The sequence below is a fragment of the Passer montanus genome, unplaced genomic scaffold (genome assembly GCF_014805655.1).
Source record: "Passer montanus isolate IOZ18808 unplaced genomic scaffold, ASM1480565v1 scaffold45, whole genome shotgun sequence".
NCBI classification, from domain to species: Eukaryota; Metazoa; Chordata; class Aves; order Passeriformes; family Passeridae; genus Passer; species Passer montanus.
Window position 1 is genome coordinate 4,932,606 of NW_024369373.1, and position 17,417 is coordinate 4,950,022.

At 47.1% G+C, this 17,417-nt stretch overlaps 1 protein-coding gene across 5 annotated transcripts in view; it reads right to left on the reverse strand.

Annotated features, from left to right (window-relative positions):
* The window catches only part of PLEKHG4 (pleckstrin homology and RhoGEF domain containing G4), an 86,021-nt gene that overhangs the window by 20,512 nt on the left and 48,092 nt on the right, over positions 1-17,417 (reverse strand). For all 5 annotated transcript variants that reach the window (XR_005628888.1, XM_039721217.1, XM_039721220.1 and 2 more), the window contains exons 11-13: positions 9,719-9,857; positions 6,840-6,962; positions 6,312-6,503 (exon numbers count right to left, since the gene is read on the reverse strand). Coding sequence is in view for 4 of the 5 variants with exons in the window: in XM_039721217.1 (XP_039577151.1) it covers positions 6,312-6,503; positions 6,840-6,962; positions 9,719-9,857 (454 nt within the window). In the remaining variant the exon portion in view is untranslated. The remainder of the gene's footprint in view (positions 1-6,311; positions 6,504-6,839; positions 6,963-9,718; positions 9,858-17,417) is intronic.

Consider the following 17,417-nt stretch of genomic DNA (forward strand, 5'->3'; position numbering starts at 1 on the left):
GGAAGGAGAGGGGAGAAATTTCACGCATTAACCTTGCATGAACTCTGCCAGAGGATCGATTTTCCTTGAGGCTCATTCCCCCAACTGCTTCAGGCTGTGCATGAAAAAGGACACCCCTGAAATAAGAGAACAAATCAGACTAGATGTCTGTCTAGGGGCACGACTTTACAGGCATAACTGAGAAAGGAGAGAGAAAGAGAGATGAGACAGCTGCTGTCAGACAATGCTGAAGCCAGACAACAGTGGCTTCCCCTAAAACAGCACAGTAACTATTCCCCTCCCATGCCTTTTGGACCTCCTTTCATCATCCTGAGAACTTGCATCAGTAACCAGATCAAAAGTGTTATTTGGGAATGTTGTGCAGGCCATCCCCAGAAAAGCAATCTCTGCACAGAGGTATAGAGAGAATAGTGTATGTTAAGTCCCAGGGACTTTATTACAAACCACAGCAAAATCTCATTTGCTCCAAGGTGCTGGGGGGAAAAACCATGTTCTGACCTGTGCAGAACTGCTGGCAGCATCATGGAACAGGGACCTATGTCTCTGTTTACAGTAAGTAAGCTACAGTAAGGATAAACCAAATGTCTTTTTTTCCACTCTGGTGCTAAGTTTTACTCTGCGCTTCTCCAAGCACATTCCCAGAGCAGGGAATTATAGAACCCTTTCAATAAAATTACTTCTCAAACTGTGCCAAACAGCCTGCTACAAAAAATCATACTTTCAGGTTGCAGACACCAGGATCCTTTCCAGCTTCCCACAGATCAGCATTTACAACCCTCCTTTTTTCATCAAGGGCTAAGAAAAAAGAATTTATCAACAATTTATCACCTGGAAGGGACTTTTTTTCCCTCAAAAAGATCAACTGCAAAATTGTACCTGGTACATAATCAAAAATTAAACACAGCGGAAAACAAGGTATCAGCAGGTGTCCGTTCTGAAACTTTTGGGGAGAAGTCAGAGATAACATTTGTGGAAGGCAACTTATTTAACATACTCTGGATTTCTGCTGACAAATCTAAGATCAGGTCCATCTCTGAAAGCTGGGAGTGCTGTGCCAGCAGGTCTCAGTCTCCTGGGGGGCAGGAACCCAGCAAACCTTGGAACAGTCCAGGAGAGGAGCCTCTTCCTGTGCTGTCCACAACATCTGACAGAAGTCCTGGAGGCTGAGAGGTACCACCTGCCCTGCACACACATCCAGCCCGCCTGCAGCACCCAGCCCCCGCAGCAACTTCTAGCTGCAGGTAAATTATGCCCACTGAAATCATCATGCAACAACTTCTAATAACGAGAAAGAGGGACAGGCACTGCTCTACTGGAGACAGCACAGCCCTGGGATTCAGAGGGACCACGCAGAGATGCCCAGAGCCCACGGGGTTCTGTCTGAGCGCACAAAAGGCGCACACAAAGCGCTCTGATTCACGCTGGATGCACAGACACGCACAAGCAGCCGAGTGAAAAGCGTTCTCTACATTGTTTCCAAACAATATCAACACAGCTCACACGTCAGCCGGGCCCGCACTCTCGGTACTTACAGGAGGGTTTGCTGTGTCCGTCTCGGAGCCGGGATGGGGTGACTGTGACTCGGAGGGAAAGGTGCATGGAGATGTGCAGAGAGAGAGGCGAGAGCGATGGCAAGAAGGGGCCCGGCCCCTCTCTGGGCCCCAGAGCAACAACACTTGCTCACGGGATGGAGCGCAAAAAGGCTGGCATTCCTACAGCAGCAAGGACAATGGGGAGGGATGAGGAGGCACTGCCATAATCAAATGCAGGCCAGCTGGCCCTCCCCCAGGAAGGGCAGGCACCTCCTTCACTTGCCAAAGGCTTTGTTTTCTAAGCCACAAAGAACAAAGTGGCTGAGGAGGAGAGCACAGGAGAACCCACTGTGGGAGCAGGTCCACCCAGAAGCACAGGTAACCCATTCCTGGAGATGAAAACACAGATGGAGAGGGGTTGGGCAATATTCTGCCCACTCCAAGCAGAAGTCAGAAGCCGCAGCTCCTTGAGTGCAGCAAAAAAAGACAGACACCAGGGAACAAGAATCAGCAGAGGCTGATGGTCAGGGGTCCTTTGAGGGAAAAGATCCAAGGGAAACAGAGACCACCATTGAAGGAACAGCTCATGGAACAGAGCTCTAAGAAATCCCAAGAAATGGGAAACCCTACCATTTCTCAACCCACCTTGCCCCACCAATGCTCAGCAGTGAGAACTGAAGCTGAACCACTTCCCTCAGAAAGCAAACATAAGGCAAGGACCCAAGCTGCAAGAGACCCACAAGCTACGGCAGGGCAATGACCACACTTTCCCTGAGCACCAGTGAGGCACCATCTTGCACAACATCCTGAGAAGCAGGAAAAAGCCCCCAGAGCTGCCTCAGGCTCTCCTGTAATGATACAGGCAGTTCAGCTCTGGGCACCACATCACCACACAGCCACAGGGCATGCAGGTGCTGTGCCTTCATGGGACACTGCCCGTTCTGGTTGGGTCAGTGCTTTCTTCCACTTGTGCCAGCAAGGATCATGCACCTTCACTCCTGACCTTCAGCAGGACTGGTTGTCATCCCAGACCTGGTAGAGACTGTCCTCTGTGCTCTGGCTCACTGGACTTGCAGCTGCAAGTAAGGTGCTCAGTCCTGACAGGGTACATAGCTCTCACATGGGCCTTTTCAAACATGCACAGGTAACCTACACTTCACTTATGGTAAAGCAACAACATAGGATATAAGAGTGTTCTGGGAAATAATTTGCCCAGAGAGAGCTTGAGGAAGGAAAAAAATATGAAGGCTAATGAGATAAACAAGGAGAGGAAGACTTGCTGTGGCTGCTCCTGGTCTTGATGGTGTACCTATGGCAGTGTTATTGTGAAGCCAGGACAGAGAGCAGGATTAAAGGATACTGGGGACTGTCCTGCAGGAACCCCAGAACAAAACAGACATCAATGCTTTTGGTGCACCAAACATACCCTTGCTTGTTCAGCTGCCCAGTTTTTCCCCAAAGCACTGTATGGTGCCAGATCCCAGCGCAGTCTTGGAACTGAGCAAACAAGGGACAGTGGCCAAACCAGGTTTGAAGCCACAGGGAGATGGCAGGACCCTGAATATACCCACACTGACTTTGCGGTACTGAAAAGCAATCCTTCAGCCCACAGTCAGAGGTGGGGAAAGCAGCTTCCTTCACTGCTCCTCCTGCCTCAGCCCAACCATCATCCACCCCCCTGTCAGGCACCAAGGGCTCCTGCCACAAAGGAAGCAGGGACAAATGGAAACATCCAGCTTGGCACCAGTCATGCCTTTGGGGAGGGAACCCTGCCAGCCCATGTGCAAGCTCCATGTGGTCTGGCCCAGCTCAGTCTGCCTCATTGCAAGGAGCTCTGACAGGCCTTCAGGAACTGCCAAGAAGTGAAAAAATCCAGTACAGCATCTTGATGGGGCATATGGGGTTTATGTTGTCCTGTCCCACGGCCTGTCTGGCAGCCACAGGCAGTGCCCCACAAAACTCTTGCCCACCACATGCAGGAGGGCCAGCAAAACAGGGCCTCCCATTCCCAGTAGGCAGTGAGGTACGTGAGGGATGAACAGCAGGATCCCCATGGTGGGCGTTCCACTCCCTTGGAGCACGCTGAGATGTTTGGAGAGCTGAGCTTGCCAGCTCATTACCATAGTGTACATTGCTTACGCATCCTTGGGCTTCTTCCCCAAATCCTGGGGTTTGGCACTCTGCAGGCTTTTACGAGAAGGAATATCAAGGACATTGCTTATTGCAGACTCCTGCTGTAGATATGCCCTCAGAAGTTAGGGAAGAGAGAAGGGAGCTAGGCAGGCACTGACAAGATCAATGCAGGAAGGTCAAAAGCAGCTCAGTATCAGAAGACAGTGAAATCAGTTTAGATAAGATCTTCTGCTTATCCCCCACCTCCCAGACCACACCACTAACTTTGCTTTGGGAAGGCAGAAAGCTTTCTGGAGATCAAGATCAAACTCATAGGCACTGAAAGAACTTTCATGCTGTGCAGCAATTTCTGCACTGATCCTACAGCTGCAGGATGTATCCCCCTACACTCCTTGTTTCAGTTGGCCACTGGTTCACAATACACACATAGTATGTTTACACCATCAGGATTGTTTATAACTCTACTGAAACCAGTGAGATCAAAATCCTCTTCCCTCCCTGAGCCAGCTGCCTCTCCTCCACACAAACCAGTGGGAAAACACACTGTACCACTATAATTTTGTTTCCATTGGGGCCATGGAACATGAAAGGCACAAGCAAGAGGGCTGCTGCTGCCAAGGACTGCATCCTGGAGTTTTCATCCACTAAAAAAGAAGCTGTAATGCCCTCAGAAAATTCATGGGGTCTATGTAGCATTTGTCCCTAGAAATGACCCAGGCTTTGAAAAAGCTTTGAAGCTGTGGAGGAAAACACTGCTATAGAGTCATGTCCAACTATCCTGGCAGCCCAAGGGCTACCAGAACAATGTAACTTCCATGGCAGAACAGAGCACTGAGCAGCCTGGAAGCTTTGGAGACCTTAGAACACCTTGCAGAACCTGAAGGGACTCCGAGAGAGCTGGAGAGGGACTTTGGACAAGGGCATGGAGTGACAGAATAAGAGAGAATGGCTTCAAACTGACAGAGGGCAGGATTAGATTGGATATTAGGAAGAAATTCTTCCCTGTGAGGGTGGTGAGGCCCTGGCACAAGTTGTCCAGAGAAGCTGTGGTTGCCCCATTCCTGTAAGTGCTCAAGGCAGGGATGGGGGCTTGTAGCATCCTGGTCTAGTGGGTGGCATCTCTGCCTGTAGCAGGGAAGTTGGAACTGGATGATTCCTTTAAAATCCCTTCAAGCTCAAACCATTGTATGGTTCTATGATCATGTGCTACAATCCACATTTGTGCTGCAGAGACTTCCAGCTCTGGCTAGAAGGGTTCACATACAACCAATGTTTGGCTTGGCTCCAGAACTGTCAGTATGCCAAGCAAGGCTTGGTGCTTTTGTGTGCCTCAGTTTATCAGAAGAAACATGAGAAAGCCCTTCCCAGGATCCTCCCCAGGACCCCCCATGATGGCAAGTGGTGTTCAAGTACCAGAGCAGCCCCTGAACATCTCTGTTCAGTGAGGCAGAAAAGCACAGGTTCTTGCCATTCTCCTATGGCACAGGAGGCAATTCTCTCTCCATTGGGGTGAAAAAAAAATTACATATTTCCACATCAAGAGGGTCCCCCACCTGCACAGCAAACTGCAGAGATGAGCCAGAGCAGACCTGCAGCGCATCACCAAACGAACTCAGCAGTGCCCTGACAGCAGTGTTCTGGGTAGCCTTCTCCACTTTTCTGCCTCATACAAGATGCTTCTCCATATTTTCATGTTTAGCTGAATTTCCTCCCTCCTCCCCTGAGCACTTCTGGCTGCCAAGGCAGCTCAGAGACAGCAACTAAGTGGCACCTACATCTGGTACAGCTTAACTTTTAGTGTCTATTCTTTCTGGAATTTGAGAACTTCAATACCCAATGTTTGTACAAGTGTGGAATAAATGGAGCACAGGCTCCCTGGCTTTCTACTCTTGCCAAAGTTGCATTTTAAAATGCACTTAGAAAATCCTACTGCTTTTTCATCTGCAACTTTAGAAATTAAAGAACACCAAATCCAACTGCAGATCTGCTAAATGGGTGCATTTGCACTAAACCAAACAGGTGGGAAGGTCAGGCACTCAGCACAGTCACCACACACATCCTCTCCTCCTGCTTCCCAGATCCCTGTGATGATCCAGGGATCCCTTGTTCCCTCAGCCACACTTCCCAGTTCTCCATTCTGGTGCTCCCTTTCCTCATGCAGGCCTCCACATGGGAGGAGTTGGACTGACAAGCAGGGTGCTACTCCTGATGGGTTAACAGGCAGAATTGCCCAGTGTGGAAGGATATGGAAGGAAAATGCAGGCAGCCTACCCTGGCATGGTGGCCAGGACTGGACACAATCAGCCCATCTCTTGGCCCTTGTCATCAGAGTCAGCACTGCCATAATCCTTCTGCCTACTGTTGCCATGAAAGGGGTTAAAAAGCTCCAGCTCAGAGAGCAGAAAACCTCTATGCTTAACAGATGTGGACACTTTTCTGGAAGACACACCCATCACTTCTCCCACATATTGATTTGAAAAAAATCACTGCAGACACATGAGCATGAGGGAACTGCTGCAGGTTATAGATCCAGCTCCCTGATGGAGCAAATACTACATTTCACACCTTTCATAAACAATCCAGCACTGGACTGAGTCCAAGCAGACTTTTTACACCCTCCTCTGTGCAGCAGATGCCTTGTCTTACCTTGTCAAAGAATTCATACAGCCTGACTGTTTCACAGACTCGGTGCCTTGTTTCATCCAGCTGGGTGCAGAACTCCTCCAGCTCATCTTCATAGGTTTGCAGCTTTACCCTGTAAGAATGCACATCCACAAAGGAAAAGTCCTCCCATTGATTCATCTTCTTTAATGCTTCCTGACCCCTTTTGCAATATTCCTGAAAACAAAAAGGAATTGCTTATGAGGATAAAGAGCTGGAACCAACAGGATCAGAAAAAGGCAGTGTTACAAGCACATCAAAGGAGGAACAAATAAATCCATCTTTCAACCCAGTAGTTATTTTCCCCAAGACTGGTAAATGCCATCTACTAAGTGTTGAGCTGGTGACTTTGTCTGCAAAAGGAGAGCAGGGAGACTATGTAGTGAGAGGGAAAGGCACACACTTTGTTGATGAACCCTCTTAGCACCATGTGTTTGGCTGAGCACATACAAGACACACATGCTACCAACTCAGATGCTGGAGAAGATAATTTTCCAATCTGACAACACTTACACTGGCAACAAGATCAAACTCCTTGAACTGCTTTTGTGCTTGAAGCAGCATCTCCAAAGAATCATCCAGGTTGATAGTTTCCTTTAGCCGTTTTCTGCCAACATTCTCAATCCAACTGCTGACCTAGAAGAAAAGGGATAAGCCCTGCTAGTTAGTCACCCTGTGCTACTCATCAACGTAGGCCTTTATGTGGAAAGAGCAAGGAACTGCTCTCATTATGCTGGTCACCTCATTACTAGAAAGAATGCGTGTAGACTTCTCCCCCCCATTCCGGCATTTCAGTCGGAGCCTCCTGCTCAGAGTTTTTCCACTTCAGGTTACAGAGTAATTGAAAAGCTCTGCTATTGCTCACTAGCCTTAGGCATAAACAGGGTAAGTGGCTGCCTGGGCTCTGTTTTGGGTGAGCCATGGTCTAAAGCAAGCTCTGCAACTTGCACACTGGCCTGACATTGCTATTATTGTTACCCCCAGCTGGGATCAAATCTCCTTGCTGCCAGATTTCCTACATCACTTCCCTTTTCTGACTGGCAGGACATGAAGCATGTCAGTGTGAATGTACTGATGGATTCTCCCCATCTGCAATGTTTCATGGTTCTCTGGGACTCTCAGCTACTGGTTTTCTGAAGGCAGCTCTCCACAAAGCTGAGCAGCAACTGCATGTTCCTCAGTGGACCCCAGCTACTGCTGCAGTTACCAGCCCACATCCTCAAAGAGGGGTAGAGGACTGACTAACAAGAGCATCTTAAGAGCAAAGCAGTCATAGGAGGCCAGGCAGGATAACACAGCATCTCCATCATCACTAGGTTTTAAAAACAGGCTGGTAAACTTGTCTGCAATGCTCCAGGCATAGATGCACCTGGGGGAAGGGACAGGCTAAGTGCTTCCTAACACCCACACATCCTGTTTTCCTATGTCACCTGAATCCATATCCCAACTCAACCCCACAGTCAAGGACAAACTCCTACTTTTGTGGGCTGTGGGAAGATTACAAGGAGCAAGCCCACTGGCAAGAGGAAGAGGTAGTGGTGGGTTGTCAGTACTGCAGAGGGACAGGCTGTGGGAAGATTACAAGGAGCAAGCCCACTGGCAAGAGGAAGAGATAGTGGGGTTGTCAGTACTGCAGAGGGACTCACTGCTGCTGCCTAGAGCTCCCAGGCAGGCTTAACAGCAGAAGCAGCTCCTGCCATCACTGGTGATCCACAAGCAAAGTAACCCAGGAGCAGTTGAATGTTACTCAATTCAACAAAAAAATTAAATTCAGCTTAAAGCAGAATCAGGTTGCAGTGCATGCTTTTGTGTCTTTCTGTCACCTGAATCCATATCCCAACTCAACCCCACAGTCAAGGACAAACTCCTACTTTTGTGGGCTGTGGGAAGATTACAAGGAGCAAGCCCACTGGCAAGAGGAAGAGGTAGTGGTGGGTTGTCAGTACTGCAGAGGGACACACTGCTGCTGCCTAGAGCTCCCAGGCAGGCTTAACAGCAGGAACATCATTGGTGATCCACAACCAAAGTAACCCGAGAGCAGTTGAATGTTACTCAATTCAAGAAAAAAATTAAATTCAGCTTAAAGCAGAAACAGGTTGCAGTGCATGCTTTTGTGTCTTTTTAAATTTCTGTTTGGTATTAGGAACCTGTGTGTTTAACAAGAGTCTCTACCAGGTTCTTGCAACACACTTCTTGTCCTGAGCACATCCTGCATGGCGCCCCAGTGTCTACCTGCAAATGGGAAGTCATTAAAACTCCCAGATCCACCTTGGCCTGTGAAAACACTAGGTAGGCTACAGCCTCCTTTGCAAATCCAGTTCCCACTAGAGGAGAGGAGCCCAGAACCCCAGAACAGCAATGGTGAAACTGAGCCTCATCATGATTTTTAAGGAAAAACAAACTTCTCATTGTTGATGAGTTACAGCACAGGAAACAATTGACTCCATAATCTCAACGCTGAGTTCAGGCTTAGGGATCTGCAATGTGGAAAATCTAGGATCTGCAACACTGAAAGGACTGATCAGCTCTTGTAGGATGCTCAGACCTGAGCTGCTTTATGACTTTCTGAAGTCCTCTATCAACATGGCTGCAGGTTTCAGAGGTCTTTCTGAAAGCAGTGCCTGTTTGCTTCAGTCTTCCCATGGCTGTCAAGAGTTTCAACAAGCACTAAATGAAGGGAAGTTGAAGGTCCCACAGAAGTGCAGCAGGTGGGAGGCTGAGCATGGCTCTTGGGCTAAGGACAAGAAGCTGTTCCCTTCCTGGAGCCTGTGGAGAGGGCTGCACTCAAAGGCAAACCGACTCTGCCTGGTGCTGCACCCAGAGGGGAAGGAGTGTGCCTGGACTTATCAGATATCAGGGACCTGAGAATAGCACAGAAATCTAAACAACAGACTACATGATTGGGATGGGCAGCCAATGTGCAACAGGATGTCAGCAAACCCTGCAGGAGCTACAGCCCAAAGGGGACATGCAGACTTATTAGCTTGTTGACATCACTCTGCTGCTTCTCAAGGTGAAGTAAGAAGAATGCCTCATCAACCCTCACTGAGAGGATCAAAAAAGACACCCAACCTCCAAATGTACAGCTAAATACAAGCCACTCCACAGATGTTTATGGGGTTTGACTAATCCATACCCTGAGAGAAGCCAAGGGACTTTCACTTGGTATCAAGAGATACCAGGCAAATAAGTGGCTTGATTCTCAGTACTGCTAAAACTCTGTCTCAGATTCTTATGTTCAGTTGTTCTTTTTAAGCATCAGTCATCGCTGTACACCTTCACACAACACATCAACAGATCTGACACACAACACAACAGATCTGACTGCTGGAACACAGGAGGAACACACAGTCAGAGGGCAGCAGCCTCTGGAACTGACAGGCAGGCCTTACCTCCTTAAGACACTCTTCCACCTTCTCGAAGTCCATCAGCAGCTCCAGCTCCTGGATGCGCTTGTTTGACAGCATCACCAGGCGGTGAACGCCCTCATCGACTTGATTATAGAGCACGCTGGCGGCGTCGAGCGCATCTCTGCAAGGGGACACGGGTCTGGTCAAGGGATTTGCATTAGGTCCTTCCCCCAGCACTTCATGCAAACACAACCTGGCCAACAGCACTCCAGTCACCCCCCACACAGGCTATCTCCATATGGAGAACAGAAGAGAATATTGCTGCTCCTTGCACATTACCATGATTCACCACTCTGACCCCAGTGCAGATAACCTGGCGGGAAGGACAAGAGCATCTCCTTCCAGCCAGGCTCCTTGCAAGATTTACCATATTTCTCACACTTTCAGCTTTTCATAAACACAGATAGTTGCATCAAGGGATATTCACAAAACACAGGGTCAAGCAGTTTCAGCATCTAAAACCACCATTTGAATTTAATTAAGTCAATAAGCCACCACTAGTAAGCAAATCTCTCCTGAGTGACAACAACAATATTAAGTGCCTGATGCCCCACTTACTCTCAGGATTTCCACCAGCCAAACAAATATGCAAAGTATACAAGAGCTCAGTGCCAGGAGAAATCAGATTTTACAGTGTTGTGCTGAAGAGATTCATAGACCTCCCACAGACAGCCGTGCTGACCAAAGCCCAGCAGGCAACACCAGGAGGCACTCCCCCTGCCAGCCCTGCCAGCCTGCCCACAGCACACAGGCAAGCATGGAGGGGGTCAGGATGCAGCCCAGTGCCCTCAGATGCTGCAGCCACAGTCTTTGTGATGATTAGTATTAGCAAACTCCTTTTACATGTGGGCAACACCTCTCCAGCACAGGCTTGGGTGAATCACAGATGGGATCCAGGAGACAGAAGAGCATTCAAGCTTATTCTTCTTGTATTTCTTTTGCTGCTAAGTTTCCCCTCCTACAATTATGGGCTCAAGAGATAGTTACAAGAAAACACTACAGCCTCCTTCAGCTGTGCTCTACACTGGCATGTTCAGCTGCTGGGTCATCTCCTGTACTCACCTTAAACCAATTTTCATTTCATCATCTTACAACCTTCTGACTTATAAGTGTGTGGTTTTTTTACCATATTATTAAAATTATCTAAAGCACTTGCAAAACAGCTAATACATAGCTAATATTGCTAATGGAATAGAATTTAAAACAATTCAGATACATGTTTATTTCTGTCTGGGTTTACAGGCAATCTTGAACCTATGAAATGCAACCAAATGTGAGTGTTTAGCAGCAGCCATTCTGTAGTTTTAATTGACACAAGGTAGCGCCATAGGTCTGGACAAGCAGCTCTGCATAGCAGAAATCCACACTATTTTTCCATTCAGAATTCCACCCAGTGTGCAACAGCCAACTCCTCAAACCTCAGGCTCTTAGATACTTTTGTTTTTCCTCTTTGAAATGCCATTAGACTGAATGAATTTCTCCAAAGTGCAGCCAAAAATACCCGAATAGTTTCTGGACTAAGATCAGTGCTACTGCAGTACAGAGCAGACAGGTTCTCTGCAGAGAATCTGCAGGCTTCAATGGAAAGATCCAAGCTGTAGCGCTGCTCTGGCGTTTCCCAAAACTGCCATAAACAAACAGTGATGATATGTGCCTCCTGTTTTGTAATCCTTTCCTATGGACAGACCCAGATCCAACCCAGGAGACTCACAGCAGCAGAGTCATAATCATTGTCCAAGCTGAGCTCTGGAAAGTGTTTCCAGAGCAGGTTGTGGAGGCCAGTTCCCGTCAGCAGCAGTGACACAGCTGGGACAGCTAATGAGAAACAGTTTGGACGATGGCTGCAAGTTAAATTTGGCAACACCATTAATGCTGCTTGGTTTTGTGCAGCAGAGCATATCTGTCAAGTCCCATTTTCTGAGTAAGTCTCCAGCATACTGATGGCCAGAGAGGCAGACACCCCTTGGCCTTACTCCCACAGGGCTGAATTCCCTGCTGGCATGAATGCTCTCATCCACTCAGGAAATGGATACAGCAAACACTCTTCCTCCCGCTGGCACAGACAATCAAGCACCTATGACTTTAGGCATTCCAGGCTGCTCTATGCAAACATTTTCAATTACCCCCCCATGAGGCAAAATATTTTTTGAACCTTCCCCTGAGCTTCCATTGAAATCACTTTGGTGTCGATGCTATTTCTTTGATGGCACTCATCAGCAAGCCAGACTGACCTGCTAGACCTTTCTGTAATAGGAGTCCTTATGTCCACCCAAGCCAGTGACAAAGCCAGCATCTGTGGCTTCAGCACTTAACACGCCATTGTCAGATGGCAACCTGATGACACAGAGACCTGTGACAAGGGCTCAGCTCTAGCATTGCCTGACCCAGCACAGAGCATGATCTGATTAGGGGACGGGAGCCAGGGAGTCCCACCCTGCCCCTTTCCATACCTGACAGAGGAAACAACCCCCCCGTTGTCCTGAGTCTGAGTAGTTTTCCTTGACAGGGGTCAGCAGCAACTTGGGTTGCAAGGCCTAACAAATACTACAGATTCTAGCAGAGCAGACTGCACATTTCCCAAAGGCACAAAACACAGGCTTCCCTGAAGACAACACTGCTACTATGGGAGGGAAAAATCACCCTCCAGGTAGAGGGATAGGAAGTGATTGCTAAAAAAAGGCTAAAAAACCCACATTTCAAGGTTTTTTTAAACCAGAAATGGGTGTACCATAAAGTCACCATATAAAGAGGCTAATTCACTGAGCCACTGTGGAAAAGACCAGTCTCTTGGAGACCACTTGAGACCAGTGCTGGCCTTATGGCCAGGAAACCCCTCGAGGGAAAGTTAGGTTCAAAACTGCAGCAATAAAGGACTCCTGCTGGCCCACCAACCACAGTCCAAGGAACCCATTGCAGGAGAAATTAACTCTTATCAGTAATTTAGATTGTTTGAGGTTACATAAGCCAAAATCCCTTACTCTTGTCATTTAAAGGACTTTTTTCCTCTGTGAATGCTTGCAGCAGGCTATTGATGCCCTTATCAGCCACAATTCAACACTCTAAGGCTGCCCTTCTCCTGGTCCTGTCAATGGTTTCCTGAGCGACTGCAAACAACACACACAGAAAAAATGTTTCCAAACAGCTCCTCTGGGCTCAGAGTCCCCAGACAACTTCAGGTGTGGCCTTACACCATTCCTGCTCCTTAGAGCTCCTCCAGCATCCCAGCACCTCAGCTCTTTGTTTCAAGGACCAGCCACGCTGTTTTCACACGTTCTGCCTCGCTTGGCAGGCATTCATTAAACCCTCACTGTCTGGTTGTTGGTCTTCCATTGCATCTCCAAGGTAACTCCATTCATATGTTGTCAGCCCCTGACAGCTCACTTTTACCAGCTGGACAGGCTCTCTGACTAACATCAATCTTTTACTCTCCTACAGAGGAAAATATAAGCCTTTCCATGCTGTAGTATGAAGTAGGTAGGCAAACTGAGCCCAACAAAGAACTCACTCACAGTCCATGGGAAAGTTTGTTTTTCTCATTCACTTGGGCACTTCAATGCTCACAGAGAGGATCCACTGGGCATTAAGTCTGTTCCCCAAACCTCTGTAAATCTGTTTATCTATTTACACACACACACACACCCATGTGCTGATCTAGATCTTAAAAACTTCCTAAATGATTTCCAGAACACTGGTCAACTTCACAATATCCTGAAATACGGAGTTTTATGGAGAAAATGATACTTCACAAAAGTACCTATTTCTTTTCCAGCTTCCGACTCAGAAGTTTTTTATTCCTGTCCTTCAGTACCTTCACAGCAGCTTGGAGTAAACAAACTAAATACTGAAAATTTGGTTGAAGAAAAAAGTGACTTCCATCCTGGCACACAAAGAAAACACCTGGCTGTTAAGGACTGTAAAGATATTTTAATAGTGGCCTGTGCAACTCTGAGCATGAAAGGCAGAGTTGTTTGAAGTCAGTGGAAAGTCTCCTCTCAGCTCAGATTTGTGTGGATGCAATGCAATTACCCTGCACATGGGAGTGTGGTATTAAGAGTCTTTCACTACATTCTTCCATGGTCAAATCATCAAAAGCAATTTTGCAATAGTGCAGAGTCAATATAATTTATAGCAAAAAGGAGTAGCTTGATGTCAGTTTATGTTTCCCCAAATCCTGTTTTCATTGGGCAATTATCATTTCAGTGGAAAAGGTTCCAAACGTCTTCAGCTTTCTGGAGAAGTGCCAAGCTGTTGTATAATGGTAGGGTAATTTTAAACCTATAATTTAGAAAGACCATTTCTGTCTGAATCCATTCTTCAAAAAAAGCCAGCCTTGGAGAGTTACACTTTAGTTTTCAAAGCAAAATACCTGTTTTATTTTTAAAAAATAGATGGCCACAGAAGAAGCATCCAGCAGAGTCACAAAAGCAGGTGGTGCCTGCACCATGCCTGCCAGCGTCAGTGAGATGCAAACAGGAGAGCACAGGGAAGGAGCAGCAGAACCATCACTATTCTGCACCTTCCTGCCTGCCCCTTCAAGAACTGCTTTGACAATCAGCAAGAACAGCAGACCTAACAAAAGGGCTGAAATCAAGTGTTCATCCTCTGACCAGCCTTGGCAATTTTAAAATGGCAAAAATTCATGGATGGAAGGAAATACTACAGGTTGGTAGTGTATTAGGTGGGGTTTGGGCAAGTATAGGGCAGCTAACTTGTTCTGGGAAAATCAGATATCGTTAATCTGATTTGTTGTGCAATTTAGAAGAAATACAGTTGGATGTTACAACATCAGCCTCATCTAGTCTTCCACTCTCTTGGTGCTGAACTTCCCTTGTGGATGGAAATACAGGTTTTAGCATAAAATGAAGAGGGTCTAGAAATTAGGAGGTTTTTAAAGGATGGATTTGCCTAAGGACATCACCCAGATCATGTGTGCTGATACCCTGGCTACAAATCACTTAAAACATCCTGAGCAATGCTTCAGGAAGAAATCCTTCCAGGTCTGCAGGGACAGTGCTGTGTGCCTGAGGGATGTTTTGCAGGATGAGAAATGTCATTCTTGGTCATTACTGCATTTTGGTAGTAACCTACATAAGTGCCATATTTATAATGATCCCATAAAAGGAGGTCAACCTCCAATGCACAGTCCTGCTTTCCGAGCTGAGAGCTTCACATGCAGCTGAGGTTAAAATTCAAACTAGCCATGGTGAGGCTAAAGCAGATATGGCTAAATAAATGTGACTAATTATTCTCTGCAGCACACAAACAGCCACAGTGGTTTCAATTCCCTGATTACAGTATCTGAGGACTGAGTACATTTTTTAGAACCCTGAAGTGTCCTTACAAAGGCACAGAGGTCAAACACCAAATCTGTGGTTGCCTGTGGGATGCCTGCTCCCACTGAGGATGAGACCAGTGGATCTAGCTGAGACCACAGACCTGGCTGAATCTCTCCTCACTAGGCTACCTGACCTGGGAGCCATCAATTAAAAACCATCCAATTAATACAAGACACTGGAGACCATAACTGCCAAGAGAATTCTCTTCTGGAGCACAGTTCATTTAAATGTGTTTTTACCAGAAATCCCTTTAAAAGCCAAGGGATCAGTGCACACAGTTAAACAAGTGTCCAAGCACAGTCCCAAGATGTGACCTTTGTTTCCTTCTTCTGCCTGGCTTGCATTCAGTTACAATAAAACTGTGTTCAGACTGGTTGATTTAAAATCCCAGTAAGATCCATAAAACTGACTGAAAAAAAACAAAAAAAAAACCCACCAAACCAACCAAAAAACCCATTATAATAAATCCCAAACCAACAAGTAGCTTGCTTATGGGGAAAGTTCCCAGTGCACTGGAGCCTTGGATAGGACTTGGAAACACCATTCTGGGAACACTGAGCCTCAAGATGTGGTTTTCTACCAGCTGTAAACAATTTCTACCTCCAAACCTTGTCTAATGTACATTAACCTGCTTGTGTTTATACTTTATATCCTAGTCAAATGCACCAACCTAAGAGCTGTGTTCCTGAAGCTGAGACCACCAGGCTTTCAAGATGTCCTGCTGAAATACATACACACTGTCATTTAAAGCCATATCCCTATTTCACTGATATGAAAGTCCTTTTGCCCACTTCCAGGGCTATGATCCATACAATAGTAGGAACTGTGCTATTAACCAGCCCAGCAACAGAAGTATCTATCCCAACACAGTTATATAAAAAATAATGCTTGTGGGATAGCCTGGGCTAAGGCAGGAACGTCAGGCAGTTCAGCTCACATCCTATAATGGAAAGTTTTTGCAATTTTTTTCCATAATATTTTTAAACAGATAAAACACAGTGTGTCATTAATTACCTAATGCCCTGTTGGCATGACAAGCATTGCAAACAAAAACAAGCAAAACTGGAGTCTTCTGGGTAAATTCTCACCGAATCCAAGAAGATTTAGGACATAAGACAGCAGAAAATGGAAAACAGAAAGGGAGCTGAGGGGAATCATCTATAGAAAGCCCAAGAGGACAATGAAAACTTACCTAGACAGAACTCTGCAATCTTTTAGCTCTCTGCAAATGCCACAATTGACGTCTCACAGCACTTCATACACTCAGAATGACAACAGCCCCAGCTCCACTCTCCTTTATGTGCGAGCAGCGAGATTTGTTTAATGCGAGCGTAAGTGCTTTTCACCAGGCTAAAACCACCACGCCAACAGAGGGAACAGGTTAGACTGTAACCAAAATGAATACCAAGTAGCACAGTGTGTGTTTGGGTAGAAATGTCGCCCTGCGCTCCTCCCTCCACCTGACACAAACAAACAAGGCCAGGGAAGAGCACTGCCACCCATGCTCGGCCAAAGGCTCGGTGCTCGGCAGCACCTTGTGTCACCAGCAACCGCGCAGAGGCGGCTCGTGGCAGCCTCTGAGGTCAGAATCTAAGCACACTTTTTCATCTGGCTTCAAAGGTACACTGAGTATGCACCTTGTCCTGAGATTTTAGGATTGGGTCCACAGGAGGAACATGGAAAGAACCCTGCAATGAAAGGTGCCTCTCACAGACCACGTTAGGAGGGTGCACTGTGGCAAGTGGCAGCGTGAGAGGCTCCCAAAGCTCCCAGGGAGGAGTGAAGATGAGCAGGCACTAATTCAACTGCCATCAGTGAGAGGGACACAAGCATTAGCATCTTCTGAAGCATGGACAGACACAGAGAGCCACAGCAGACACATCTCTAAAGCAGAAAAGGGATGGCAGAAGACAATAATGCCTCCAGGAAGGATTTCCCAGTGCAAGTTGCCTGGCTATGACCACCAGCCTATGGCAGCAGCTGTCAGTCTGACATGCACATGCTGCACCTTACAAACCAAGAAGCTCACCATCTCAGTCTGCCCAGAATGGGACTTACACAGCAGACACCTATCTCACCACTACCCTTGCTCCCAACTTGTTCCACATTTTGGATGATCAGCTTAGTCCCTCTGACTCTGACCCAAGCTTCAGATGTGCTGTGCAGTCCCTCAGCAGGGGCAGAGAGCCTGTGCATTACCCAGGTTTGCTTCCACCACAGGGAGCTCACACAACACTTTGCAGTATGGCATATACAGGATTTTTAACATCCCAGGAGTTGCTACTAGCAAGGGCCCTTCTGAAGATCCATAAACAAGAGGTCTGCAGCACCACACAGCTACACCC